This window comes from Onychomys torridus, chromosome 8 (genome assembly GCF_903995425.1).
Source record: "Onychomys torridus chromosome 8, mOncTor1.1, whole genome shotgun sequence".
Lineage (NCBI taxonomy): Eukaryota > Metazoa > Chordata > Mammalia > Rodentia > Cricetidae > Onychomys > Onychomys torridus.
In genome coordinates, this window is record NC_050450.1 from 31,952,110 (window position 1) to 31,975,319 (window position 23,210).

The 23,210-nt window shown below is 47.9% G+C and overlaps 1 protein-coding gene across 1 annotated transcript in view; it reads left to right on the forward strand.

Annotated features, from left to right (window-relative positions):
* The window catches only part of Ccnjl (cyclin J like), a 56,616-nt gene extending 38,069 nt beyond the window's left edge, over positions 1-18,547 (forward strand). Inside the window, exons 4-6 of the mRNA XM_036197443.1 lie at positions 12,542-12,844; positions 15,540-15,699; positions 17,695-18,547. Of these exons, the coding sequence (XP_036053336.1) occupies positions 12,542-12,844; positions 15,540-15,699; positions 17,695-18,115 (884 nt within the window). The 3' untranslated portion in view covers positions 18,116-18,547. The remainder of the gene's footprint in view (positions 1-12,541; positions 12,845-15,539; positions 15,700-17,694) is intronic.
* Positions 18,548-23,210: the final 4,663 nt, after the last annotated feature.

Consider the following 23,210-nt stretch of genomic DNA (forward strand, 5'->3'; position numbering starts at 1 on the left):
GGCCTGGAGCTATTTCAGGGGCTGGATTTTGTGTGAGAGCTGCCTGTCAGTCAGCTGTCTGGGCCTGAAGCACTTAAATTGTACAAAATGCCTCAGCGGGTTAAGAGCCCAGACTTGTTTGTCCGGGAACCGGGGTTCTGAGGATCTGTAGCTCCCACTCCCCCAGGAGTTTTAGATTTCAACTGATTGAATATGCAGTGTTCAGTAGCTCCCACCGCACGCAGGTGTCACACACACACACACACACACACACACACATACACATACACACACACACACACACACACACACACACACACACACACACACACTCCATCCTATTAGGAATGATGTGGACTCTACAGAAGTAATACTGAATGGAAGTGATGTTCACAGCATCCCTGGATAAAGACTAGTCACTGATAGGGAGTGGTCCATAAAACAAACTAAGCCCCTATCTTGAAGTTGCTCAACATCTGAAAAACTCTCCTAAACATGCATGCTTAGGCCTGCAATACCAACAGATCTTGGGACACATGCTAAGAGCAAGCCCTTCTAAGAGACACTGTGCCCTTGCTGTAAGTTCGGAACAAGCAGCGTGCATTGTGAGCAGGGAGGGGAGGATACAGAACACTGGAGTCAGGGACCTCCTTTGTGCACCATGCTCCCTGAGGGCTGGTAGGAGCTAGGCTCAGCTACAGAGTCCCTCTGTGGTGAATATTTCTATCTTTTAAAATGTCTTTTTGGATTTCATTATTTTGTGTGTATGGGGTTTTTTTTACCCACGTGAATAACTGTGTACCCTGTGTGGCTAGCTGTGCTCACGGAGGCTAAAAGAGGGTCAGGAAGCTAGAGAGATGACTCAGTTGTTGTTATAGAGGACCCAGGTTTGACTCCCAGCACCCACAGTGTGTCTCACAGCCATCTGTAACTCTAGTCCCAGGGGATCTGACACCCTCTTCCGACCTCCTCAGGTACCAGGCACACACATGGTACACATACATTCATGCAGACAAGACACTCATAAAATAAAATAAATAAGTAAATCTTTAAAAAAATATATATTAAGAACTAGAGTTACAGGTAGCTGTAAGCTACCAACCACATCGGTGCTGGGAATTGAACCCAGGTCCTCTGTAGAGGCAGCCAGTGCTCTTAGCTGCTGAGTCATCTCTCTAGCCCCAAATATTGGCACCTTGACCATATTGTGCACCTTATTAATGCCAAGACTAGACTAGCTTACGCCCATTCTCCTGTTGTTTTATTTTGATGGCTTGGGATAGAACCTAGGACCTCCGGATGCTACACATTCAATGTATCGCTAAACCACTCCCACCTGTGTACCCCATTTTCCTATTTCCTGCTGACATCCTGAAAGACTAGCCCAGAAGGCCTTGTTTATTATACCCTGTGCTCTCCAGGAAAACCGTGGTGGGGGTTTTCTAGTTCAGAGCCCTGATATGGCTTTCTGGGATGCTCTGGTAAAGGTTTCATTAGCCTCAGGGGTGAGCCTTGGTCACAGCAGCTTTCCTCTCTTCAGACTCTTCCCATCACCACCTAGCTAATATGGTTGGTTGTTTTGGCCAATATTAAAAAGCAATTCATGGAGCCGAGTGGTGGTCTCGGCACACGCCTTTAATCCCAGCACTCCGGAGACAGAGCCAGGCGGATCTCAGTGAGTTCCAGGACAGGCTCCAAAACTACACAGAGAAACCCTGTCTCAGAAACAAAAAAACAAAACAAAACATCTCATATTGGGGGGGGGGGGGTGCTGGCCTGTCAGTGAGATGGGAACTCACTGCTTTGTTTGTTCTAGCGGCAGAGAGTTTTAAGATTGTCTTGGGGGGGGGGGGGGGCCGCGTGCGCTGCCTCTCCCCTTCCGCGTCTTAATTCTAATTACAAGCATTTTGATGTCTAGACAGGAAAAGTCTCCTCTTTGTCACCAGCACGATGGGGTTTCTGGGACTCTTCTAGGAAAATCTGACGTTCCCTGACTTGTGGGCACTTGTGAAAGCAGGTTCATGCCAGGATATTCCTGGCCTCAGCAGTCTCACAGTCTGGAACCTTCTCTGGCAGTTTTATTCTGCCACTTCTGGAGTGTAGCTTCCCTTCAGGAGTGCCTTGCCTTCTGAGGAGTTAAAGATGCTCTGCCTCTGTGGGAGAGTGGTCTTTGTTTCTTGTGGAAATTCAGAAGACAAGAAAAAAAAAAAAATAGAAGTGTCTTACTGCTTCACTATACTATATTGTCCCCATCATCAGAATGTGTAGGTGGTGGGTTAACCTGTGAGAAATGGAATTGCTAATGTTTATTGAGTTTATGTGCTATGTGAAGCTTTCCTTTTTTATACATTTTTACTCATTTAATTCCCAAAACAAACCCTAAGGAAGTAAGTGTTAAATTCCCTACGTAACAGAGGTGGAAATCAAGGCTCAAGAAGTAGATAACTTGTATAAAAAGACACACCTGGGTTAATTGGAAGGAGGACCAGGTAAATGTCTTGGAATGGCTTAGTGAGGCTTGGCCCACAGCAGCAGCCTTTGCCTTCAGCCTGATGGGTGACCGCTGTGCTTGGCAGTACCAAGAATTCCCAGGTCAGCAGACAGGTTGTGCAAGCTCCCGGGTCTTCTGCTTTCTAAGCCACATACCCACACTGACTGCATCAGCCCTCAGGACTATCCCTGTGTCTGGAGGTGGCTTGCTCCCCTCCTAACCTCAAGCAGTGGACAGGTTACCCTTCCTGTTCCTTTCTGCTCCCAGCAGATGTTGGAACAAAGGATCCAGGACCTCTGGTGTCTGCATCTTTGGCCCTGCCACTAGAAAGCCTTGCTGTCGTTAATAGAAGCCCCATCAGACGCAGTCCAGAGGTAGTGCCCGCAAGTGGGAATGGACAGTAACTACTCAGCAGCTAAAGGAGTGTCATTCACGCTGGGACTCAGTTCTTCCACACAAACTGCTTATCCAAAACCCTGTGCCAGCTGTACACGTGACAAATGGGCCCCTGTCCTAAAATCCTCGATTTCGGTCAGTGGAATTATTTGGGTCACTTATAAAGTAGGACACAATGGAACCAGGGATTGGCTGGAGCTGCCTGGTGAAGTCATCGCTATTTCTGCATCCCGAGGCAGCGACGTCCCCGCGGTGAGAAGGGAAGCCTGTGTGTGACCCAGCTGGCTAGATGCCACCACAAACCCTGAGAGGCATTTCCACAATTTCCTCTTGAAGAAAACAGCCAGTCACGGCCTCACCTTAGGCTCTTCCCCGAACAGGACTGAGGAATTGATTCAGGCCATCGGAAATGTGGTCCTTCTCATTCCTCCACCCATCCGTCCTTCCGTAGGTCCATTCATGCATTATTTATCCAGCCTGCTGTATGCACTCACTGGAGACAGCCGTCGACAGAGTGGCTTTGCTTTTAAGAGAGATGAGGGAAGGAAGGGAGTTTTCTCTTTGTTCCTAAGGGAGGAGGCAGCCCAGCCAGACAGGGGTCCCAAAGCCACCTTCCTGCCAGATATGCCCAAGGCTCCAAAGCCCAAGGTCAGCTGGTAATGAAAGTTTGTTCCTCAAGGACATCCCTAACCTCAGCATCTTTACAGAAGCCACAGATATTGTACCCAGCTGCAGCAGGATCATAGGAACAGTGGGGTTGGGTGCTGCCTGGTCCCCAAGCCCTGTGGCTGTCACAGCTCTCTTTCTTTCCCAGAGATCACCAAACACTGATGTAGAGGGGGTGCTTCTCTCCCTTTGGCCCTGGCTCTCTTTTTCCCTTTTATCAAGGTCCATCCAGAAACCTAACTGCCGTTGTATCTGTGACTGAGGATGGGGTTAGTTCTGGATATAGTAAGATCTAGAAAGATGCCGTTCTGAGTGTGCTAACCCAATGTGCTACCCTGACTCACTCTGTTATTCCCATGCCACAGAGCAGAAAGCACAGACCCAAGGGGTTGATACTCAACCCAGAGTACATATGCCAGAAAGTGACCTGGCTGAGCCTCTGACGCCTTATGGTTGTCCTCGGTGCGTTTTGACCTCTGTGCTATGCCATGTGGTTACCAATCTCTTCTGAGGACGATGCCCTCGGGTGGTTTCTGGGCTGTTGTCTGATTGGCTTTTCAGACATATTGTTCCGCCTGTGTCCTAGTTCCTGGAAGATGCTGGCTGTGCCTCCCTTGGGGGAAGAGTAGGAAGCACCTTTCCTAACTGCCTCGGTTAACTACAAAAAAGCCAAAAAGGTTGGGGTTGGTTGTGTGTGTTTTTCAGGTGGGCTGAAGGGTTTGTTCACTACAGAAAGTATCTTGGTAGTGAGTCACCCTTTTGATTTCAGTTCTGTTGTTCGTAGAATAAGCTAAAACCTGTGGACCTTAGAGGTCTTCCCTAGAAAAGCTTTGGAATTCAGTTGCTCGTTAGCATAAAGGAAATGGAAGGTGAAAATAGTGTGGAGCACAGTGGCTAGACAGGAAGAGGCAGCAGCTGGCCTATGCCTGTGGGAAGCCTGCACCCACAGGGTTATTCCTGGAAACTGGGCTGCCTCGGGACCATGGACATGAGGTCCATGCTTGTGGTATAGAAAATTCTAGACTTTGGAACCATTTGTGAAAGAAAACCAGAGCTATCTGTTGAGTATTTTCCTTAGGCCAGAAGCTATGCTCTGGTGTTTTTTATAGAGGATGTGTGCCCTGGCCTCATGGAGCAAGCAGCCAGACTTAATCCTGCTTGGATGCAGCGGGGGAGGGGGGATTGGACGGGTGTGTTTGCCGCTGAGAACCAGGTGTCCTCCACCTCCCATAGCTCCCAGGTTGGTGGGCAGACTCTAGCTGGGAGAAATTCCATCCCTGAGAAGACATGGATCTGGGGAGAGAGTCGAACCCAGAACTACCCTCTGTCTCACGTCTACCTTCTGGGCCTGGTAATTACCAACTGGCTGAGTGTAAGGTGCCATACCTGAGGAAGGAGGCTGGGGGTGTAGTGTCCACTCTCCCGCACCAGCACCACTGTGCAGCGGGTTGGAGCTGAAGGTGCCTGTTGTTGGGATGATTTCTACCCTTTTCAGAACCTGTAAGAAAGTATCTTCTGACATTAGCAACCACACTCACAGTTCACCTGGGCCTAACTGACAGGCCTCTCCAAGTTGCCCGTTTGATGAAGAAAAAAAAAATCATATCATATTCCGTAACTAATACAGCAGCAGCTGCTACCACCGCTGGGCACTTCCCATGTGCCAGGGTTCCTTTGTTATGTTCCCCGGGATGTCCCTTGAGCCCACTCCCCTGCCCTGTGAGGCATCAGCTCAGTTGCTCAAATTCACACAGTGATACTGGAGTGGGGCTAGGTAACATGAGACTCAAGGGAGAGTATCTTCCAGGATCTTCTCTCTGGTCACTAGTTCCACTGCCGTTAAGAGCTAGCTGAGTTGTTCCCCTGCTGGTGACCACATCTCTCCTCTGAGGAGGGTAGAATCTGAGAAGAAGAAGAAAAAAAATTGATACCTCAAAGATTTCTTGAGAGCCTGCCCTGCTTAGGCTGCCCCTCCTGGGACCCTGGCCTCACCTTCCTGGCAAGGGTTACAACCTGGCTGTGGGCTTTCTAACCATGGCCTCTGCAAGAAGTCAAGTGCTCTTTCCATGTAAAGCCCCTGCCTCTGCTACTTGGTATTTCCCACATTTACCTGGAAAGATGTCAGGATCCCTGCGGGCATGAGGCCAAGCCAGGATAATAGCGGAGCAGGTTTTTGTCCCTCTGACCCAGCTCCCCTCTCGCCCTCATCAACACTGTGCTGGGCAGGAGGCAACCAGCTGCTACGGTACCAGTTGCCACAGAGTCCCAACTCCTGATCCAATTATGGTTCTTGTTCTCAGATGAGCGGAGGGAGAGCTGTTTTTCAGAGAGAAAAGCATCCCTGATGACAGGTGGTTCTGTTTTCAGAATTGTTGCCTTTAGAGGGAAGGACTGCCAGCCATTGCTGTTCTAAAACCCAGTTCTTTTGAGCCAAGAAACATTGGCCTCCTCTGGGCCTCAGCTTATAACTGGATGGGCAGCAGGTATCTCGAGTGAGTCCGGCATCCTGCCAACCACAAAACAATGCCGGGGTTTAACTGGGCACAGCCTGAACAGTTGAGAAAGGACTGTGCCAGAACCTGGGCAGCAGGGATAGGCCAATCACTGAAGTTTCTTAGAACCTCGTTCTAAGTCTGTGTTTTTGTTTAAGAATATTTTTAGCAGGGCTGGAAAGATGGCTCCTTTGGCTTTAGCACAGGACCTGGATTTGGTTCCCAGCACCAACATGGTGACTCACAACCACCCATAACTCCTATTCCAAGCGATCCAATGCCCACTCCTGACCTCTGAGGACACCAGGCACACATGTGGTACACATACATACCTGCAGGCAAAACATTCATATATGCAAAATGAAATTAAACATATTTTTTTTCTTTCAGAGGCAATGTAGATAGGTAAATATCAGATTATTGAAGCTGAGTAATGCGTTCACGGTGGTTATTACAACACGTTCTCTTCCTGTTTTGTTTTAACTTTTGTTCCTATAGCATAAATTTTCCAGAGTAAAGAGGTGAGTTATTTTTTTGAACAGCAGTTAACAATGTTGCTTCTCTTGGTTCTGATAGAGGCTTCATTGTGGCTCCAAGTAGCAACAGACTAGCCAGTCGTTAGAGAAGCCCCAGTCATAGAGAAAGTAAGAATGGCAGTTGCCAGGACAGAAGTGGGCAGAAATCAGGAGCTAGTGTTTCATGAGGACAGAGTTTCCGGTTTGCAAGGTGCTGGGTTCCGGAGAAGTGCGGTGGTGATGGGCTACAGCTGTTGTCGAGTACGTAATATCACTGAACTGTACATTTTTAAATGGTCAGTTTCCTGTAATGTGGTTTTTAGTTTATAACCACAGTCTTATTTTTTTTTCCCCCTCTAAAAGGAAAAGCTGGGGCTGAGGGGCTGACTCAGTGAGTACAGTGCTTTCAGATTTTTTTGCTCCACACTGTATGGTGTAAAAGCGAGGCACCCCCATGGTGGCTCATAATCATCTATATTTCCATTTCCAGAGGATCCAGGGCTCTCTCCTGACCTGCAAAGGCACCAGGCATGCTTGTGATGCACATACATGCATGCAGACAAATGTCTTTAAAATGAGCCTAAGCCAACCCAGGCATGGTGGCTCACATTGGTAATCCTAACACTTGAGAGGATGAGGCAGGAGAATTGCATGAATGTGAGGCCTGAGATACCTAGTGAGCTCCAGGCTAGTCTAGTTTAAGAGACCCTATCTTAGGGTTGGGGATTTAGCTCAGTGATAGAGCACTTGCCTAGCAAGCCCAAGGCCCTGGGTTTGATCCCCAGCTCAAAAAAAAGATCCTATCTTAGAAAGAGTAAATGTGTTTTGCCAGGGTGGGGTGTTTAGACCAATGGACTGGAATTCTTGTCACTAATGGGCCATTTATTCCACTAGTTTGACCTGCCATGAATACCCCAGCTCTTTGTACACCAGCCTTGGGGTTGCCACTCAGTCAGTCAGGTGTGAAAATGGGACATGTGAGGTCCTTTGCTTACATACCCGACCTTCGGGAGCCACCATGAGTTCCTCTATTGTTCATGGTTGTTCTTAATCTCGGAACAGTGTCAAGAGAATTCTTGACTGTTAAAATTGAGACAAGGAAAAAATTAAAAGAAAAAAATGTATATGAAATGACAACATATATAAAATAGCCTTTTCTGTTCCAGTGTAACAATGTATCCAGGAAAGCTTCACCCATGGATGGCAGACAATCCAGTGAGACAAAGTTGTGGGGAAAACAGGACATTTTGTCTCAAGGCATCACCTTGGCTTCACAGGCTACTTGTGAATCTCACGGGCAAAGGGGGAGCTCCTTAGAACAGAGAGAACCTTAGCCAAGCAGTACAAGCTGGCTTTCTGTTGCTGGGATACATCAAGTAGATCTGTAAATCCCAGTATGAGTCAGCAAGGAGGACTGGGCACCTCTATGCTTCCCTGAACACTGCTCAAAATGTGTCTATCCACAAGGAAACAATCCAACCAATCAAGAACAGGGAACACTTTAAAAATATAGCTGGACTCCGTGTTCTCAAAACACTAAGATTTAAGACTGAAAGATTTTAGACTCTTGGTGTGAACCTAATTTGGCTCTGGGATCCAAAACAAAGGAGGATAGTAAATATGTTTTCAGAACCCTTGGAGCAAATCAAATGTGGACTGAACATTAAAATGTTATTGTATGCAGGTTTGTAATCCCCCCAGTGCTTGAGAGGTAGAGGCAAGAGAACCAGAGTTCAAGGACAGCCTCAATGACATGGTGAATTTGAGGCTATCCTGGGCTACGTGAGACCCTGTCTCAAAAACAAAAGAGAAGTTAAGTTATTGCATTAGTGGCAGTGTATTAGTGTTATTAATGTCTTGGTATTTGTATGAAAATGTCTTCAGGAGGAGATGCTAGGGTGCTGGGGGTAGTGGCATATCCCATCTATAACCTGAAACGCCCGTATTTTATAGACAACACACAGAAACAGGGTAAGTATGGACCAACTGTCTGCAGCTGGGTGAAGGGTGAGGTGTGGTCCTCATTCTCTCATTTCTGTGGAGTAAAAGGGTTTGAAAATCGAAAGTGTACCAAGGAAGTTGAGGAGAGCCTGGCCTTTCTTTATCTGACTTCCGCTTGGGTCCCAGCATCTCTCCGGGAGCAGCCCTGAGGACTGTTTTCTGTGCATTTTGCTCATAAGGAGGAAGCAGCTAAGTGTAATGGTGCTTGGTGGTGGCAGCACCCGGGACAAAGGGCTAGAGCACTTAAAGCTGTGGGAGGAGGGGAGGAAATGTCTGCTGGGCGCGTGCACTGCTAGGCAACTCAGAGCCATTCCTGACTGCTAAGTATATCTGTGTTGGGAAACAATGTGTATACTGAAGTCATTGTGGCCAGCAAAAAGGAGCAGGGATTCTGAAGCCACTTCTAGGGATAAAGACCAAATCTCCCATGATCTTTATTTTATTTATTTTATTTATTTTTTTTTAGCCCTGGGGATGCTTAGGGTTCCTTTGAGGACTCCGCATGGTGAGGCATGGTGCATTCTGTGTACTGGGCACTGGTGAAGCACTTTCCATTCTGCAAGATCATTTTCTTTCCACGTGGGGTATATTCCTAGTCATAAACAAAAGAACAGCCTGGAGGGCTTCATGCCGCTAGCACCAGAGCAAACTCATTGAGGATGCAGGCCCAGCCCTGCCTGCCTGTAACCTGCAGTGTGGAGGGTCCCCAAGAGGCCTCCCCACTTGTATGGGGAGTAGAGGGAGCCAGGGAAGTAAGATTCCCTTCTCCCTAAGCCATGACCCCTCCTTTGGGGGTTAATCCCCTGAGGCCTGGTAGCAAGGTTCTGAAAGGTTTGAAAAGCAGGGAGGGGCAGAGGAAACTAATCTGATTGAAGACATCAGCTGGTGCCTCCAGCTAAATGGCTGGCTGCCAGAGCAGTGCTGCTCCAGGGTCTCAGGGCCACCCTGAGCACAGTGTACCATTCTGCCTGGGCTGAATACCCTGCCATTTTATGCCCCCCCGCCCCCCCCAAAAAACCCTCGTGGGGAAAAGGGTGTGACTCAGTGGTAGAGCACTTCCCTTGTATGTGGGAGGGTGCTAACTCAATGATTAGCACCAAATTGGGTGTGGGGGGTCATATCTGTTAGTATATGTTGCCAAGATTAGCTTAGTTCTGTATAAGGTTCCGGAAAAGCTGGGCAATTGGGGGGTTGGGGAGTGTAGCTGCTTTTAAATGATTATTAAAATATGTGATCTTGTCTGTTGCACTCTTGTAGTTACTGAATAGACTTGTCTTGAAAAGGGGTTAGGGGCTAGAAAGATGGTTAAATGGTTAAGAGCGTGTGATATTCTTGCAGAGGACTGGTTCCCAGAATCCACAACCAGCTTTAACTGCAGCTCCAGGGGATCTGGTACCCTTTGGATCCTGACAGGACCAGTAGTCATGTTCACATAACTACACTCAGACAGAGCCCGCCAGACACACACACACACACACACACACACACACACACACACACACACACACAATTAAAATCACTAAAAAGTGCCGGGTGTGGTGGCACATGCCTTTAATCCCAGCACTCGGAGGCAGAGACATGCGGATCTTTGTGAGTTCGAGGCCAGCCTGGGCTACAGAGCAAGATCCAGGAAAGGCACAAAGCTACACAGAGAAACCCTGTCTCAAAAAACAAACAACAACAAAAAATTACTAAAAAGCAGAGTATGATTGTGCACACCTTTAACCCAGCATTCAGGAGACAGAGGCAGGTGGATCTCTGTGAGTTCGAGGCTAGCCACAGCTATATAATAAAATTCTGTCTCAACAAAACAAAACAAAACAAAACAAAAAAACAAAAAGACGGGCTGGAGAGATGGCTCAGAGGTTGAGTTCTGTTCTTCCAGAGGTCCTAAGTTCAGTTCCCAGCAACCACATGGTGGCTCACAACCATCTACAATGAGACATCTGGTGCCCTCTTCTGGTCTGCAGGCTGAACACTCACTGTATACATAATAAATAAATCTTAAAAAAACAAACAAACAAACAAAACGAAAGACTAATAAAAATATTCTTAAGGGTTGGGGATTTAGCTCAGTAGAGCGCTTACCTAGCAAGTGCAAGGCCCTGGGGTTCGATTCTCAGCTCAAAAAAAAAAAAAAACTCTTAAAAAGAAAAATTTTAAACTTAAAAAGTTAAATAAATATATGGTTATTGGAGAAAACCACAGGGAATAAACTCCTCAGAGAAAGTACAAACAGTATTCAATTCCAGTGACCAGAGAGAACCACCCAACCATTTATTTGTCTCCCTGCAGGAGGTCTTAGAATTGGGTGGTAGTGATTCATGTCAACATGGCCTTTCAGCTAAGCTTTGAAAGACACAGGATGAGAGAGAATTAAAGAGCACTCCACAGGGGAGGGTCATCGGTCCATGGACTGCATCCTACTGATGAGGAGGAAGGCCTGGATATGAGGCTGCAGACTCCAGTAGGCCCCAGATTGCAGCTGTAGAAGAAGCTCCTCCCCCTTGGACAGTTTGCCCTTACACTTACCTGTGCCCGCTCTCCCCATGGGGGTGCATGCTCCACAGGTAGCACCATTGCAGCCACACACTGCACTCTGGGAGGAGACTGCCCTTGACCAGAGTAGGCTCTGCTTCCTCCCTGTGGTATATCCACTTCCCCGCTCTGCTTCTGAATTCCTGTCCATCCATCTTTCCCCTCTTTGAGTGCCGTTGTTGGCTCCCTAAAATGAGACAGATCCTGGGCTGCCCAGAGTTTCATTTTGCTTTGCAGTGGCATCCTTGCATTTGGAATGGGTGTGTCTGCAGAGCAGCCTCAGGTGGGTGGGTACTTCTTACCTTTCCAGGGAGATGGAAAAGCTGGTGACTAACTGGGTCAGGGAGTCAAGAGCCACAGCCATGAGCAGGTACACAAAGGTACTTGTGCCCTTCCCAACGCATTTGCTCAGCTGCTGCTCTGCACGCTCTAAGGCTGTTCAGAGATCACAGCTGACTCTCAAGGGACTCACTTGGGGAAGGAAGGCTTACTGGAGGCAATAACTTGGAAGGAAGGTGACAGACACCAAGCTTGGCCGAGTGAAGCGAGGGGATGAAGATGGGTATTCCAGGCTACAGAGCTGTGCAGACAAGGCCAAAAGACAGTGCTTTTGAAGAACTGCCAGTGGTGGTGTCCACTGCCAGACGTGGAGTGGTACCCCCAGAAAGGAGTGCTGCTGAGTCTGGAGGTTTCCAGACTGCAGAGCCTCACAAAGTGGGCCTACAGTGTCTCCTGGTAGCTTCTGGTTTTGACCCTCAGTGCAGGAGAAGCCCCTCTGTTTCTGGCTGTTATAACCCAAGGCTTAAAGCCTGCACTTTTAACAGTCTCTCAGAACCCCCTGGTATATGGTCAGGCTCCCGTTGTCCACAGCAGCACCTCCTAATGATTTCTTTGGGGCTTTCTTCCTTTCCCTCTTTCCTTCCCCAATTTGCTGCTCTTTTCTGAACTCATCTTCCAAGCAAGCTGTGTCCTAGGCAACCCAAACTAAAACTACAATGGTTAGAATATGAATCCCATAGAGGACAGTGGAGAGTGGCTGACGGGCTCTTCTGCACATAGAAGGATGGGGTCAGACTTGAAGCCGGTATGACTCTGTCTGAATTGGTGAGGGCTGGACAGGGAATGTGGGAACCTCGCCCCTAGAACCTCAAAGCTGCCCGTGGCTGCTCTCCAGCACCTTCGATGTTCTTGGCACCTATCTGAGCATTAGTATGCATTTTCTCATGGGCTCAAACAAAAGCCTTACAGTTGAGGCCACAGAGAGACTGAGACGCCTCATCCTGATCACACAGCAGTGGATGGCGTGGAGATTCGCCATCCAAATGTGTCTTTTTGTTCCTAGGCAGTTCCTCCTGCCTGTTGCTTTCTGTCACTTTTGCCAACGCCATCCAGATATCCCAGGAGAGAAATTTGCTATCCCGGGTTCAGTTTCCACTGTAAATTCTGCTTCTGCCTCACTGTAGGTAAGTTTGAGGACCGGGAAGACCGTGTGCCCAAATTGGAGCAGATAAACAGTACGAGGATCCTGAGCAGCCAAAACTTTTCCCTCACCAAGAAAGAGCTGCTGGCCACAGAACTTCTGCTCCTGGAGGCTTTCAGCTGGGACCTCTGCCTGCCCACACCTGCCCACTTTCTGGACTACTACCTCTTGGCCTCCATCAGCCAGAAGGACCACCACTGCCACACCTGGCCCACCACCTGCCTCCGAAAGACCAAAGAGTACCTGAAGGAGTATGCCCACTACTTCCTGGAAGTTACCCTGCAAGGTGAGGGCACAGAGGCAGTGGGAGGAGGGGGAACACAGGGCCTGGGATGGAGTGGCTCAAGAGGGGTATCATCCAGAGAGGGCCTTCTTTCACGCCCAGAGTCCCCACACCCATATCACTCCCCCTTTGCAAAGAAATACAAGGATATATCTACCCCGAGTTGCAGAATAACACATAAACAAAATAGCAGCTTACACAAAAGCCACTAGTACCCAGAGACTAGCAGCTCACCTGGGAAGTTTTCTTATGGGAACCTAGAACCTTTCAGGCGACTTAAGTCACACAAACTCACAAGTGGCTCGTTCCCAAAGAGCTGCCATCACAGATTAAATAGGGTTTGGGGGAAGGTGACAGTGTCCTCATCTGCGTTAGCAGTAAGTTGACTCCTTTGGAGGCTGGGAAGATAGCTCAGGTGATGATGTGCTTGCTGTGAAAGCATGCAGAGTTCTGAGTTCAACATGCAGAACCCACATAGAAAGCCAGACATTACACCTGTAATCACAGAGACAGGTGAATCCTGGGTGCTTGCCAGTGTAATTGGTGAACATCAGGTCCCAGTACGAAACCCTCTCTCCAAGAGCAAGGTAGAGGGCTCCCAAGGAATGGCACCTGAGGTTGACCTCTGACATCCACATGCACACCTGCCAATGTGTGCACCCGGTAGGGGGGAATGGGTGCTGGAGAGATGGCTCAAAGGTTAAGAACACTGGCTGCTCTTCCAGAGGTCCTGAGTTCAATTCCCAGCAACCACATGGTGGCTCACAACCATCTGTAATGAGATCTGGTGCCCTCTTCTGGCATTGTATGCATAATAAATAAATCTTTGTAAAAAAAAAAAATGTGCACCCACACTCATGAAAACACACAAGTTACCCTGTTTGGAGAAAACCAATAATTTCTCTCTCACACACACAGAAGCCAAAAGAGAGCCATAGACCCATCACTCTCCACCCATTCCATTGAGACAGGGTCTCTCCTTGAACCTGGGGCTTGCTCTTAGCTAGGCTGAAAACCAGCCAACCAGTGTTCTTCCTGTCTCTGCCCTCATCAGGGTTGGGGTTACAGGGAATGGCAGGATGCCCAACTTGTTTTGTGGGAGTTGGGATCCTTCTCCGTGAGTGTAGAGTAAGCACTCTTTAAAGGTGCATTTCTGTGGCACTCCAAACTAAACTTTTAAATCTGGATGTTAGGAGAGATGCTGGTCAGAAACACTATGGATGCACCTGCTCAGGGACGCACCACGAGACAAAATAGCCCAGAACAGAGATAGCGATGATTTTTCATTATCCAGCATGGGTTGAGCACTTGCTGTGTGCCTTCCTGCAGACCCTTGTGTACATGAATTCATCTGAACTTCACAGTGCTGGCTAGTTTATGTCGGCTTGACACAAGTCAACCCGAGAGGAGGAAGCCTTAACTGAGAAAATGTCTCTGTAAGATGGGGCTGTAGGCCAGTCTGTAGGGCATTTTCTTTATTAGTGATCAATGGGGGAGGGCCGAGCCCATTGTGGGTGGTGCCATCCCTGAGCTGGTGGTCCCGGGTTCAAAGCAAGCGGAACAAGCCAGGAGAAGCAAAGCAATATGCAACACCCCCGCCCCATGGCCTCTGCATCAGCTCCTGCCTCCAGGTTCCTGCCTTGTTTGAGTTCCTGTCTTGGCTTCCTTTAGTGGACTCTATATAAGTCACATAAACCCTTTCATCCCCAAGTTGCTTTGGTCATGGTGCTTCATCACAAAAATAGCAACCCTAATAAAACAGACCCTTTTCAAAGTAGTTTCAGTCATTCCCATTTTATAAATGAGGAATATACTCAAGAAGTGAAATCGCTTCCCCAAGGCCACTGACAGCATTTGAAGCTGGGAGTCTGACTCGATGACTCTACTTATAATTATACCACTCTAACTGATTGATTCTTTCAAAGGCAAAACTTCTAGTAATTGAAAGTAATGAGCAATTGATAACAGATAGTAATGCAGTGGACCCTGAGTATCATCATTGAAAAGTATAGGAATGCTCATTGTGTCCATTCACTATAGCTTCAGATGTCTTAATGGAACATAAAATGTCTTGGGTTGGTGAGATTGCTCAGTGGAAAGATGGGGCTGTTTGATCCCGGACTCTCACTTGGTACAAGGAAAGAATTGACTCCCTCTGACCTCCACAAGTATGAATATCGGACAGTTCATGTGCCTACACAGTAACATAAATAAATGTGATTTAGTCTTTTTAATGTTACTTCGTAAACCTAGACAAAGTTATGAATATCAAACTTGTACAGCCATTCATTTGTTTTTCATCCGATTTCCAGTGTCTGCTGAGGACCAGACATGGTTGCTATGCACACAGCCTTTAGTCAGACTCTGTCTATTAATAATAATTTAAAAAAAAAAAAAAAAGAATAGAGATCCTTGTGGTTCTGTCTGTAGCCCATCAGCAAGCACCTTTACAGTGTTCTGGGAGCTGTAGACATTCTAAAAAATTGTCCCTCTAGGCTGATGCCAGAAACCACAGACTCCACACCAAAACCTTTAAGATCCAACAACGGTACCTGGTCTCTTCTTAACCCGTTTGTAAAAAGCCAGCATTGCATAGCCCTTCCTTGAACTGACTCATCTGTCTGCTGTTGGGTGGACCAAGCAGGAGACTCCATGGAGATGCTTTGCAGAGCTTACACCCTCTGCAATTCTCTTTCAGATCATATCTTCTACAAATTCCAGCCTTCTGTGGTCGCTGCAGCCTGTGTTGGGGCCTCCAGGATCTGCCTTCAGCTTTCTCCCTACTGGACCAGAGACTTGCAGAGGGTCTCCAGCTACTCCCTGGAGCATCTCAGCACATGTATTGAAATCCTGCTGGTGTAAGTTCTCTCCTGGTTGGCTAAGTTTCTGAAATATTGATCTTCTATTTGCCCGCTTGGGGCCGGGGCGGTGTTCCTGAGCCTGGGACAGATGCTAGTTCCCCCAGGTAAGGTGTTGGATATAAAGGAGCAGCATGCCCCCTGACAGAAGTGGAATTGTGGAAAGCAGGGTATGTCAGTATGCAACTGTAATCCTTGGGAAGCTGAAACGGGAGGCTTGAAAGCTGGAGGCCAGCCTAGGATAAGTAGTGAGACTCTGTCTCAAAAGAACTAAGAAGTGGGGCTTAGAGAGTTGCCTATTTTTCTTTGTATTTTTAAGACTCGGGAGTGAGGGGCTGGGGACACTGGTCTTATATGTCTGTACTTACCCTATCATTTGTTTCGTTATTGAGACCGGGTGTCATGTAGCCTAGGCTAACCTCAATCTCATATAGCTAGTGGGGTATCCTGGAACTTCCAGTCTTCCTGCCCCTTGCTCCTGAGTGCTGGTATTATAGGTGTGTGCCACCAGGCAAGTACTCTTACCAACTGAACTCCATCCTGTATGGGCTAATTTCTAATGTCCAGTGTGATTTCGTGAACGATCGTGAATTCATTCTCTCATTGAGCTGATCACTTAGCCAACCTAGTCCAGAGTGGCTTCAACTAAGAGGTCACAGCCTCCTTTCAAGGGTCATCTTAGACCTAACACTGTGAAATAGAGATTGGCAGCCCAAGAGGTCTATAATGGCTGTCAGGAGGAGGACAGACAGGACAGAACAGCCCTTAAGTGGCTACCTCCAGTCAACTCCCTCTTCTACCAGCGGATAATAATGACCTGTGTGTGCTGGCCTAATTGATCAAAGGTCTGGGAGGCAGAAGCAAAAGTCCTTCAGCCCCTGAAGAGCCATCTCTCAGCTTCCCAATGTGAGCAGCTTGGCTGTGCTACCTGAGTCCTGCTCTGAAATGTTAGTCCTGCTCCCTAGGCGTGTCTTGAATTGTATGCTTTTAGAAGTCCCCAAGTCAAGCTTGGTGGTGGTGGCGCATGTCTTTAATCCTGGCACTGAGGAGGCAGAGGCAGATAGAGCTCTGTGAGTTTGAGGCCAGCCTGGTCTACAGAGTGAGTTCCAGGACAGCCAGGGCTACACAGGGAAACTCTTCCCTCAAAAAGCAAAAAGTCCCCAAGTCAGAACACAGCTTGTTTTGACAACTGATGGCTACTCCATTATCAGTCGCCAGCCCAGCCCTGATTGTCATTGCCGGCTGTCACCCTGTGAAATCCTTGCTCAAATAAGTTCTAGACTCCATAGGCTCCTCTCTTCTCGATGACTCTGCCTTTACTTTCCCAAACAATTTTGTTTGTTTAAGATGGGGGAAAATAGCCGGGCGGTGGTGGCACACACCTTTAATCCCAGCACTCTAGAGAGGCAGAGGCAGGCGGATCTCTATGAGTTCGAGGCCAGCCTGGTCTCCAAAGAGAGTTCAGGAAAGGTGCAAAGCTACACAGAGAAATCCTGTCTCAAAAAACAAAAACAAACAAACAAACAAACAAAAGATGGGGGAAAATGACAAAAACGGATGTGTCCCTTCTTTTCAAATGTTTGTTTGGTGTCCAGAAGCTAAGGATTTTCCCAGCTGGGGACAGAACTGGCCCAGAAGAACTTAAAAGAGTAGTGCTAGTACCCTCCAAGTCCTGGAATGAAGAGGTGAACAGAAGCAGATGGGACCCAAATTACCCTCTGAGGTTTTAACAGCCCAGATGTGTTGGTACTGGGGCTCTGGGGACAAGTTCGGCTGATCTTGCACAGGATCAGAGAGGCTGTGGGATGGAAGCAGCTCCAAACTGAGACCTAGGGCCAGAGTCTAGTTGGTGAGCAAGCGAGACTGTGTTGTAGCTTGCCATCACAGACTGGTATAGCATGGTTCGCCATTCTCCCAGTCCCACCTACCGGGGAAGGTAAGCAGGTGTCTGGTGACTGTTTCTCTCCAAGGCTCACCTGAGTCTTTTCCTTTCAGAGCATATGACAATGTCCTCAAGGACGCAGTTACAGCCAAGAGCCAGGCATTGGCCATGGTGCCTGGCACATCACCAGCTCCCACCCAAGTGCTGTTTCAGCCGCCCGCCTACCCTGTGCTCAGCCAACCACCACCAACACTAGCCCAGTTCCAGAGTCCAGCGCAGGACTTGTGCTTGGCTTATCGGGACTCATTACAGGCCCATCGCTCAGGAACCCTGCTCTCAGGAGACACTGGTCCATCCCTCCACACCCCATACCCAACCCTCCAACCCTTGGATATGTGTCCTGTGCCCGTCCCTGCATCCCTTAGCATGCAGATGGCCATGGCAGCAGAACCCAGGCACTGTCTTACAGCCACCTATGGAAGCAGCTACTTCAGCGGGAGCCATATGTTCCCCACAGGTTGTTTTGACAGCTAGGCCACATTTGGAGCACATGGAGAACCCTGGAAGACCTAGACTGAAGAAGTGAGCACCTAAGAGGGAGAGTTCAGCCAGGTCAGGCAAAGAACCTAGTTCCCTGCAATAGTGAGGATCTGTGTGCTTTAAACAAACAACCCAGAGCAAACATCCAGGGACATACCTCACCCAACAGCATCTCTCTGGGAACCTCTTCCACGAGTGCCTGGAGGACAAAGACATGACTCTGTGGCCATTCACTCCCTTGAGCTGGGGGATCCGATGGAGCACATCAAACCTGATGAGAGGCTTGAACATTGAGGACTGCATAGAGATCAGTAGCACATCTGGACTTTTCAAAGACTACTTTTCACAGCTATGCCACTGAAAAAGAAGGGGCCGGTGGGCGGTGGAGACACATGCCTTTCATCCAAGCACTCGGGAGGCAGAGGCAGGCAGATCTCTGTGAGTTCGAGGCTAGCCTGCTCTACAGAGCAAGTTCCAGGACAGCCAAGGTTACACAGAGAAACCCTGTCTGGAAAAACAAAAGCAAAGAAAGGAAGAAAGAAGTGGCACCTGGCATATCCTCTGTGTCCCTCGAAGATCCATCCTGAGTGTGTTTCTCTCCTTTGCTGCACACCAAGGGTCCCATTCCCTGTGTTTATGCCTGAGCACTGGCCCCTTGAGGCACAGTGGCTATCTTGCCCTTTTGTTCTTGAACCCAAAACCTTTTTTTGTCCTTCTCAAGATTTCACATGCTGCTGCTGCTGCTTCCCAGAACAATCTAGCTTTCTATCCTGAAGAAAAAAAAAAAAAAATCTTGTTTACATACTGTGTCAGGGATTTTGTGATACTTGAAAATTCCGTAGGAGAAAAAAGTTTGGATTGCCACACTGTCTGTCCCATATTGAGGCTGTATCTTTTACGAACCCAGCTCATGAGCAACTGGTGGGTAACAACAGCAGGGAAAGTACCTCCCAGGCTCTGAGGAGTCCGCCCCAGGGTTCACCTGTTGAACTTGGATCACTGCCCCCTGGTGGGGGGCTGTCGTAGAAAGGAAGATAAAGGTTTGAACTGGTCCTCACTTCCCTCTACCACCCACAGGCTGTAGTGCTAAGGGTAACCCGCCCCCAGCTTTGTTTGAGTTTGGCCAATAGTAAAGGGTAATAATACTGTGGAATATTTGAGAAGTGGGGGGGGGCCCGAACATGGTCTATGACACCAGCATCGACAGGCAAGGGATTGCTGCAGCAAAAGCCAGTGTCTGGGGATCTGCATTGGGAGGGCTCAGGAAGACTTGTCACCATGTGCAATATGTTAGGACTGACTCATAGCCTGTGCTTAGGATGTTCTTGCGGTTGGTTTTGTTTTGTGTCAGGGGACATGCTGTTCACCCATCAGAATTGGGAGGGAGGTGCAAAAGACCACAAAAACAAATTTTAGTTTTGTTTTTGAAAAGATTGAGGCTTGGGTTTTTTTTTTTGTTTTGTTTTGTTTTAAATTTTGATTTCCTTTTTTCTTTCTTTGGCAGCAGGGGCTGAGGAGGGTCATTAATTTTGAGACAGGTCTAATGTAGCCAAGGCTGGCCTTGAACTCCTGATCCTCATGCTTCAGCCTCCCCTGTATGCCACCACACCTTGCCTCCCATCATGGTTCTCTTTGACTCAGTTGCCAAGCCAAGAGACCATAGCAGGGATGGCCAGGAAGGCGGCCATAGGCTGCTGAATCGGATGCGACAGTGATGGGACTTTTCTGAGCAAATGGAACGTCTCATGGAAAGTGAATAAGGAAAGAGCTGGATGCAGATGAGGCGCTGCCATTTTGTCAATTAGCATAGGAACCTGCACATTTGTTTGTTATGTTTTGTGTTTTTGGCTCCCACCCCTCTACCCCCATTACCAGCCTCTTTGTATTTATGTGAAACTGGTTTGGAGTTATTGTATCTGTCTGTTCTGGGCTGGGGCTTGTGAGAAACATCTCCATTGGGGCCCCAGAGCTAGCCTGATTCCCAGGACCAGGTGTCCTACAATAAATACATCACCTGCTCTTGGTCTCTTCCTTCTTTGTCTGGACATCTCTTGGCAGGCCAGCCCTTCCTCTCCTCTCTCCAGCCCACCTCTGTGGGAGTCTTCCCTGGATGAGATGTTACAGAGATCAAGGGGGTTATGAGTTTTCTCATTGCTGTGACAAAAGGACCTGATAGAACAACCTAAAGGAGAAAATGTTTGTTTCAGCTCCTGCTTTGAGAATTCAGTCACTGTGGCAGGGAAGACAAGGTGAGCAAGAACAGCTGTGATGGCTATGGCAGGGGTATGAGGCTGCTTGCTCACATCTCCATGCATCAGGAGCAAAGATGGGACAGGAAGTAGAGCCGGGCTATCAACATCAAGGCTGGGTCCCTAGAGATCTACTTCCACTAGCTAGGTCCCAACTCCAAAAGGTTCCACAACCTCCCAAGACAATGCCACCAGCTGAGGACCAAATGTTCCAATAAGTGAGCCTGTGAGGGAAATTTTACAATATTGGAGACATCAGCAGCAACACCAGCTGCTCTGGACCTGAGCCCTTCCCTCTAAGAAGGAACTGGGCTTCCCTGGGCAAAGGAGTATGTTGTTGGTTGTTTTTACTCTTTACTCTTTGGGGGGCATACCACCTAGCTCCCAAATAAATCACACAGAGAGGCTTATTGTTTCCTATAGAGAATAAGCTTGGCCTTAGCTTGGCTTATTTCTAGCCAGCTTTTCTTAAATTATCCCATCTACCTTTTGCCTCTGGGCTTTTACCTTTCTCTATTTCTGTATACCTTTCTTTACTTGGCTTGCTGTGTAGCTGGGTGGCTGGCCCCTGGAGTCCTCCTTCTTCTCTCACACCTAGATCTCCCTCCTTTTCTTTTTCTTCTCTCTGCTTGCCAGCCCCACCTATCCTTTCTCCTGCCTTGCTATTGGCCATTCAGCTCATTATTAGACCAATCAGGTGTTTTAGACAGGCACAGCAACACAGTTTCACAGAGTTAAACAAATGCAACATAAAAGATTGCAACACATCTCTGCATCGTTGAAACAAATGACCCACAGCAAAAAAAAAGGTAACACATCTTAAAATAATATTCCACAACAGGAATGCGTGAAGCTTGACCTTCCAACTCTACTCCTGCATCAGTCAATCATGGTCCAGAGGCAAACCAATAATAGATTCATTACAAGGAATTGAATCGCACAACTGTGGAAGCTGGCAAACCCAGAATTGTTAGAGTGCATGCCAGCAGGCCAAAGAGGCTACTATAGCAAGTCAAGTCTAAACTTCGCAGGGTGGGCCAGTAAACCAGGAACTTGGGCAGTTTCTTTATTGCTGCCTGGAGGCAAAATTCCTATTCTTTGCTCTTAAGGCCTTTCCCTAGTTGGAAGGGACCCACCTCCTGCTGTTCTTGAAGTTACACATCAAAGAAATAATCACACCTGGAAAAAAATCTTCACAGCCACACCTAGACTAGTTGGGTTTTATTTGTTTTTGTTTTTTGTTTTTAATCAAGTAACTGAGCACCATAAGTTCCTAAGGTGAGCCCACATAATTAACTATGGTCAGTCACTGTTGGAAGACAAATTGGCCAGCCCCTCCCAACCTGTCTTCTTACCTACTAAAATGGGCGTGGTGACAGTACTTGCCTATTGGAGTCTCATGATCAACAATATAATGTACACCAAGGTCAGTACCTCCTAATAAGAGGTGGTTATTATACAGCTCCTCAAACATAAGATTAAGTGTTGTTTGTTACAACAATAAAGGCATTTTGTTTGCAATATAGCAGACTATGTTGCCCAGGCTGGTCTTGAACACCTGGGTTCAACTGATCTTCCCATCTTGGCCTCCCAAATAGCAAAGACAGATGCAGGAGGACATTGCCTGGCTAAGACACCTTCCAAGGGCTGGGAATGAAGCTCAGTGGCAGGGCTGAGTACAGGGTGGCATTGTACTTGGCTAGCATGCACAGAGATCTGGTCATAGCCCCCAGCAACACAGAAGGAGGAAAAGTCAGAGAAAGAAGAAAGGAAAAATGGGCCGAGGAGATGGCTAAGTGGGTAAGGTGCTCACCGTACAAGAGTGAAAACCTGAGGTCCTGTCTCCAGAACACACATCTTTCTTTATGTGCCAGATACAAGTAGTGTGTTCATCTGCAATCCCAGCACTTAAGACAACAGGATGGGAGTTGGAGATGAGACTCTCCAGATGCTCTGGCCTGGCATATGCAGCAGCAAATTAGAAGAGACCTAGTCTCAAGCAAGGACCAATACCGAAAATTCCCTCTGACCTCCACACATGTCATGATATGGATCCACTCACAGGAACACATACATCATACATTAAAAAAAAAAAAATTAAAAAAAAAAAAAAAAAAGCCAGACATGGTGGCGTGTGCCTGTAATTCTAGCACTCAGTGGGATCAGGCAGGAGGTTTATGACTTTGAGGGCCAGCCTGAGCTACACTGTGAGACCCTAAGTCAAAAACCACAATGTGTGTGCTAGAACTATAGTGGAGAATGTCCCAGTCCACTCTTCTTGGCCCCTCTGCTCTGTCCTCCAGGAAAACCATTGTGAGAGCTTCTGACATGTGGGGTTAAGGGGTACTCACCCAGCACAGATGCCTTGCTGGGTGACATTTTTACGGCATGAAGACTAGGACCAGACTGTGAAGGACATTTGGGGACTAAGTCCATTGGTAGAGAACTGGAACATTCAACCCCTGTACACGAGATTCACTGAGGCAAGGGGTTCTAGGTTTGGTGGATGCTGATAAAATAAATTGAGTTTACCAAGAACAAGGGATTCACTTTGGACACATCCTTTCCTGTGGCTTTACTCCCCATCTGTTACCATGGAGACCACTGAACTTTTGGCCTGAGATGAGCTCTAGGCAAAGCTGAGCCACAGAGTCACATCTCCAGCCTTCAACTAGAGGGATCACACAGACGTGAGTATTCTGTTTAAGACTTCGTTGCTACACCAGGTCATGACTAGATAAGGTTAAAAAGCAGAGATGGCCAGGGGCAGGCATGGTCACCAGACAGACTGATCTCTGGGTCTGTCTACATAATGGGTGCCAGGGCTACCTAGCAGGACC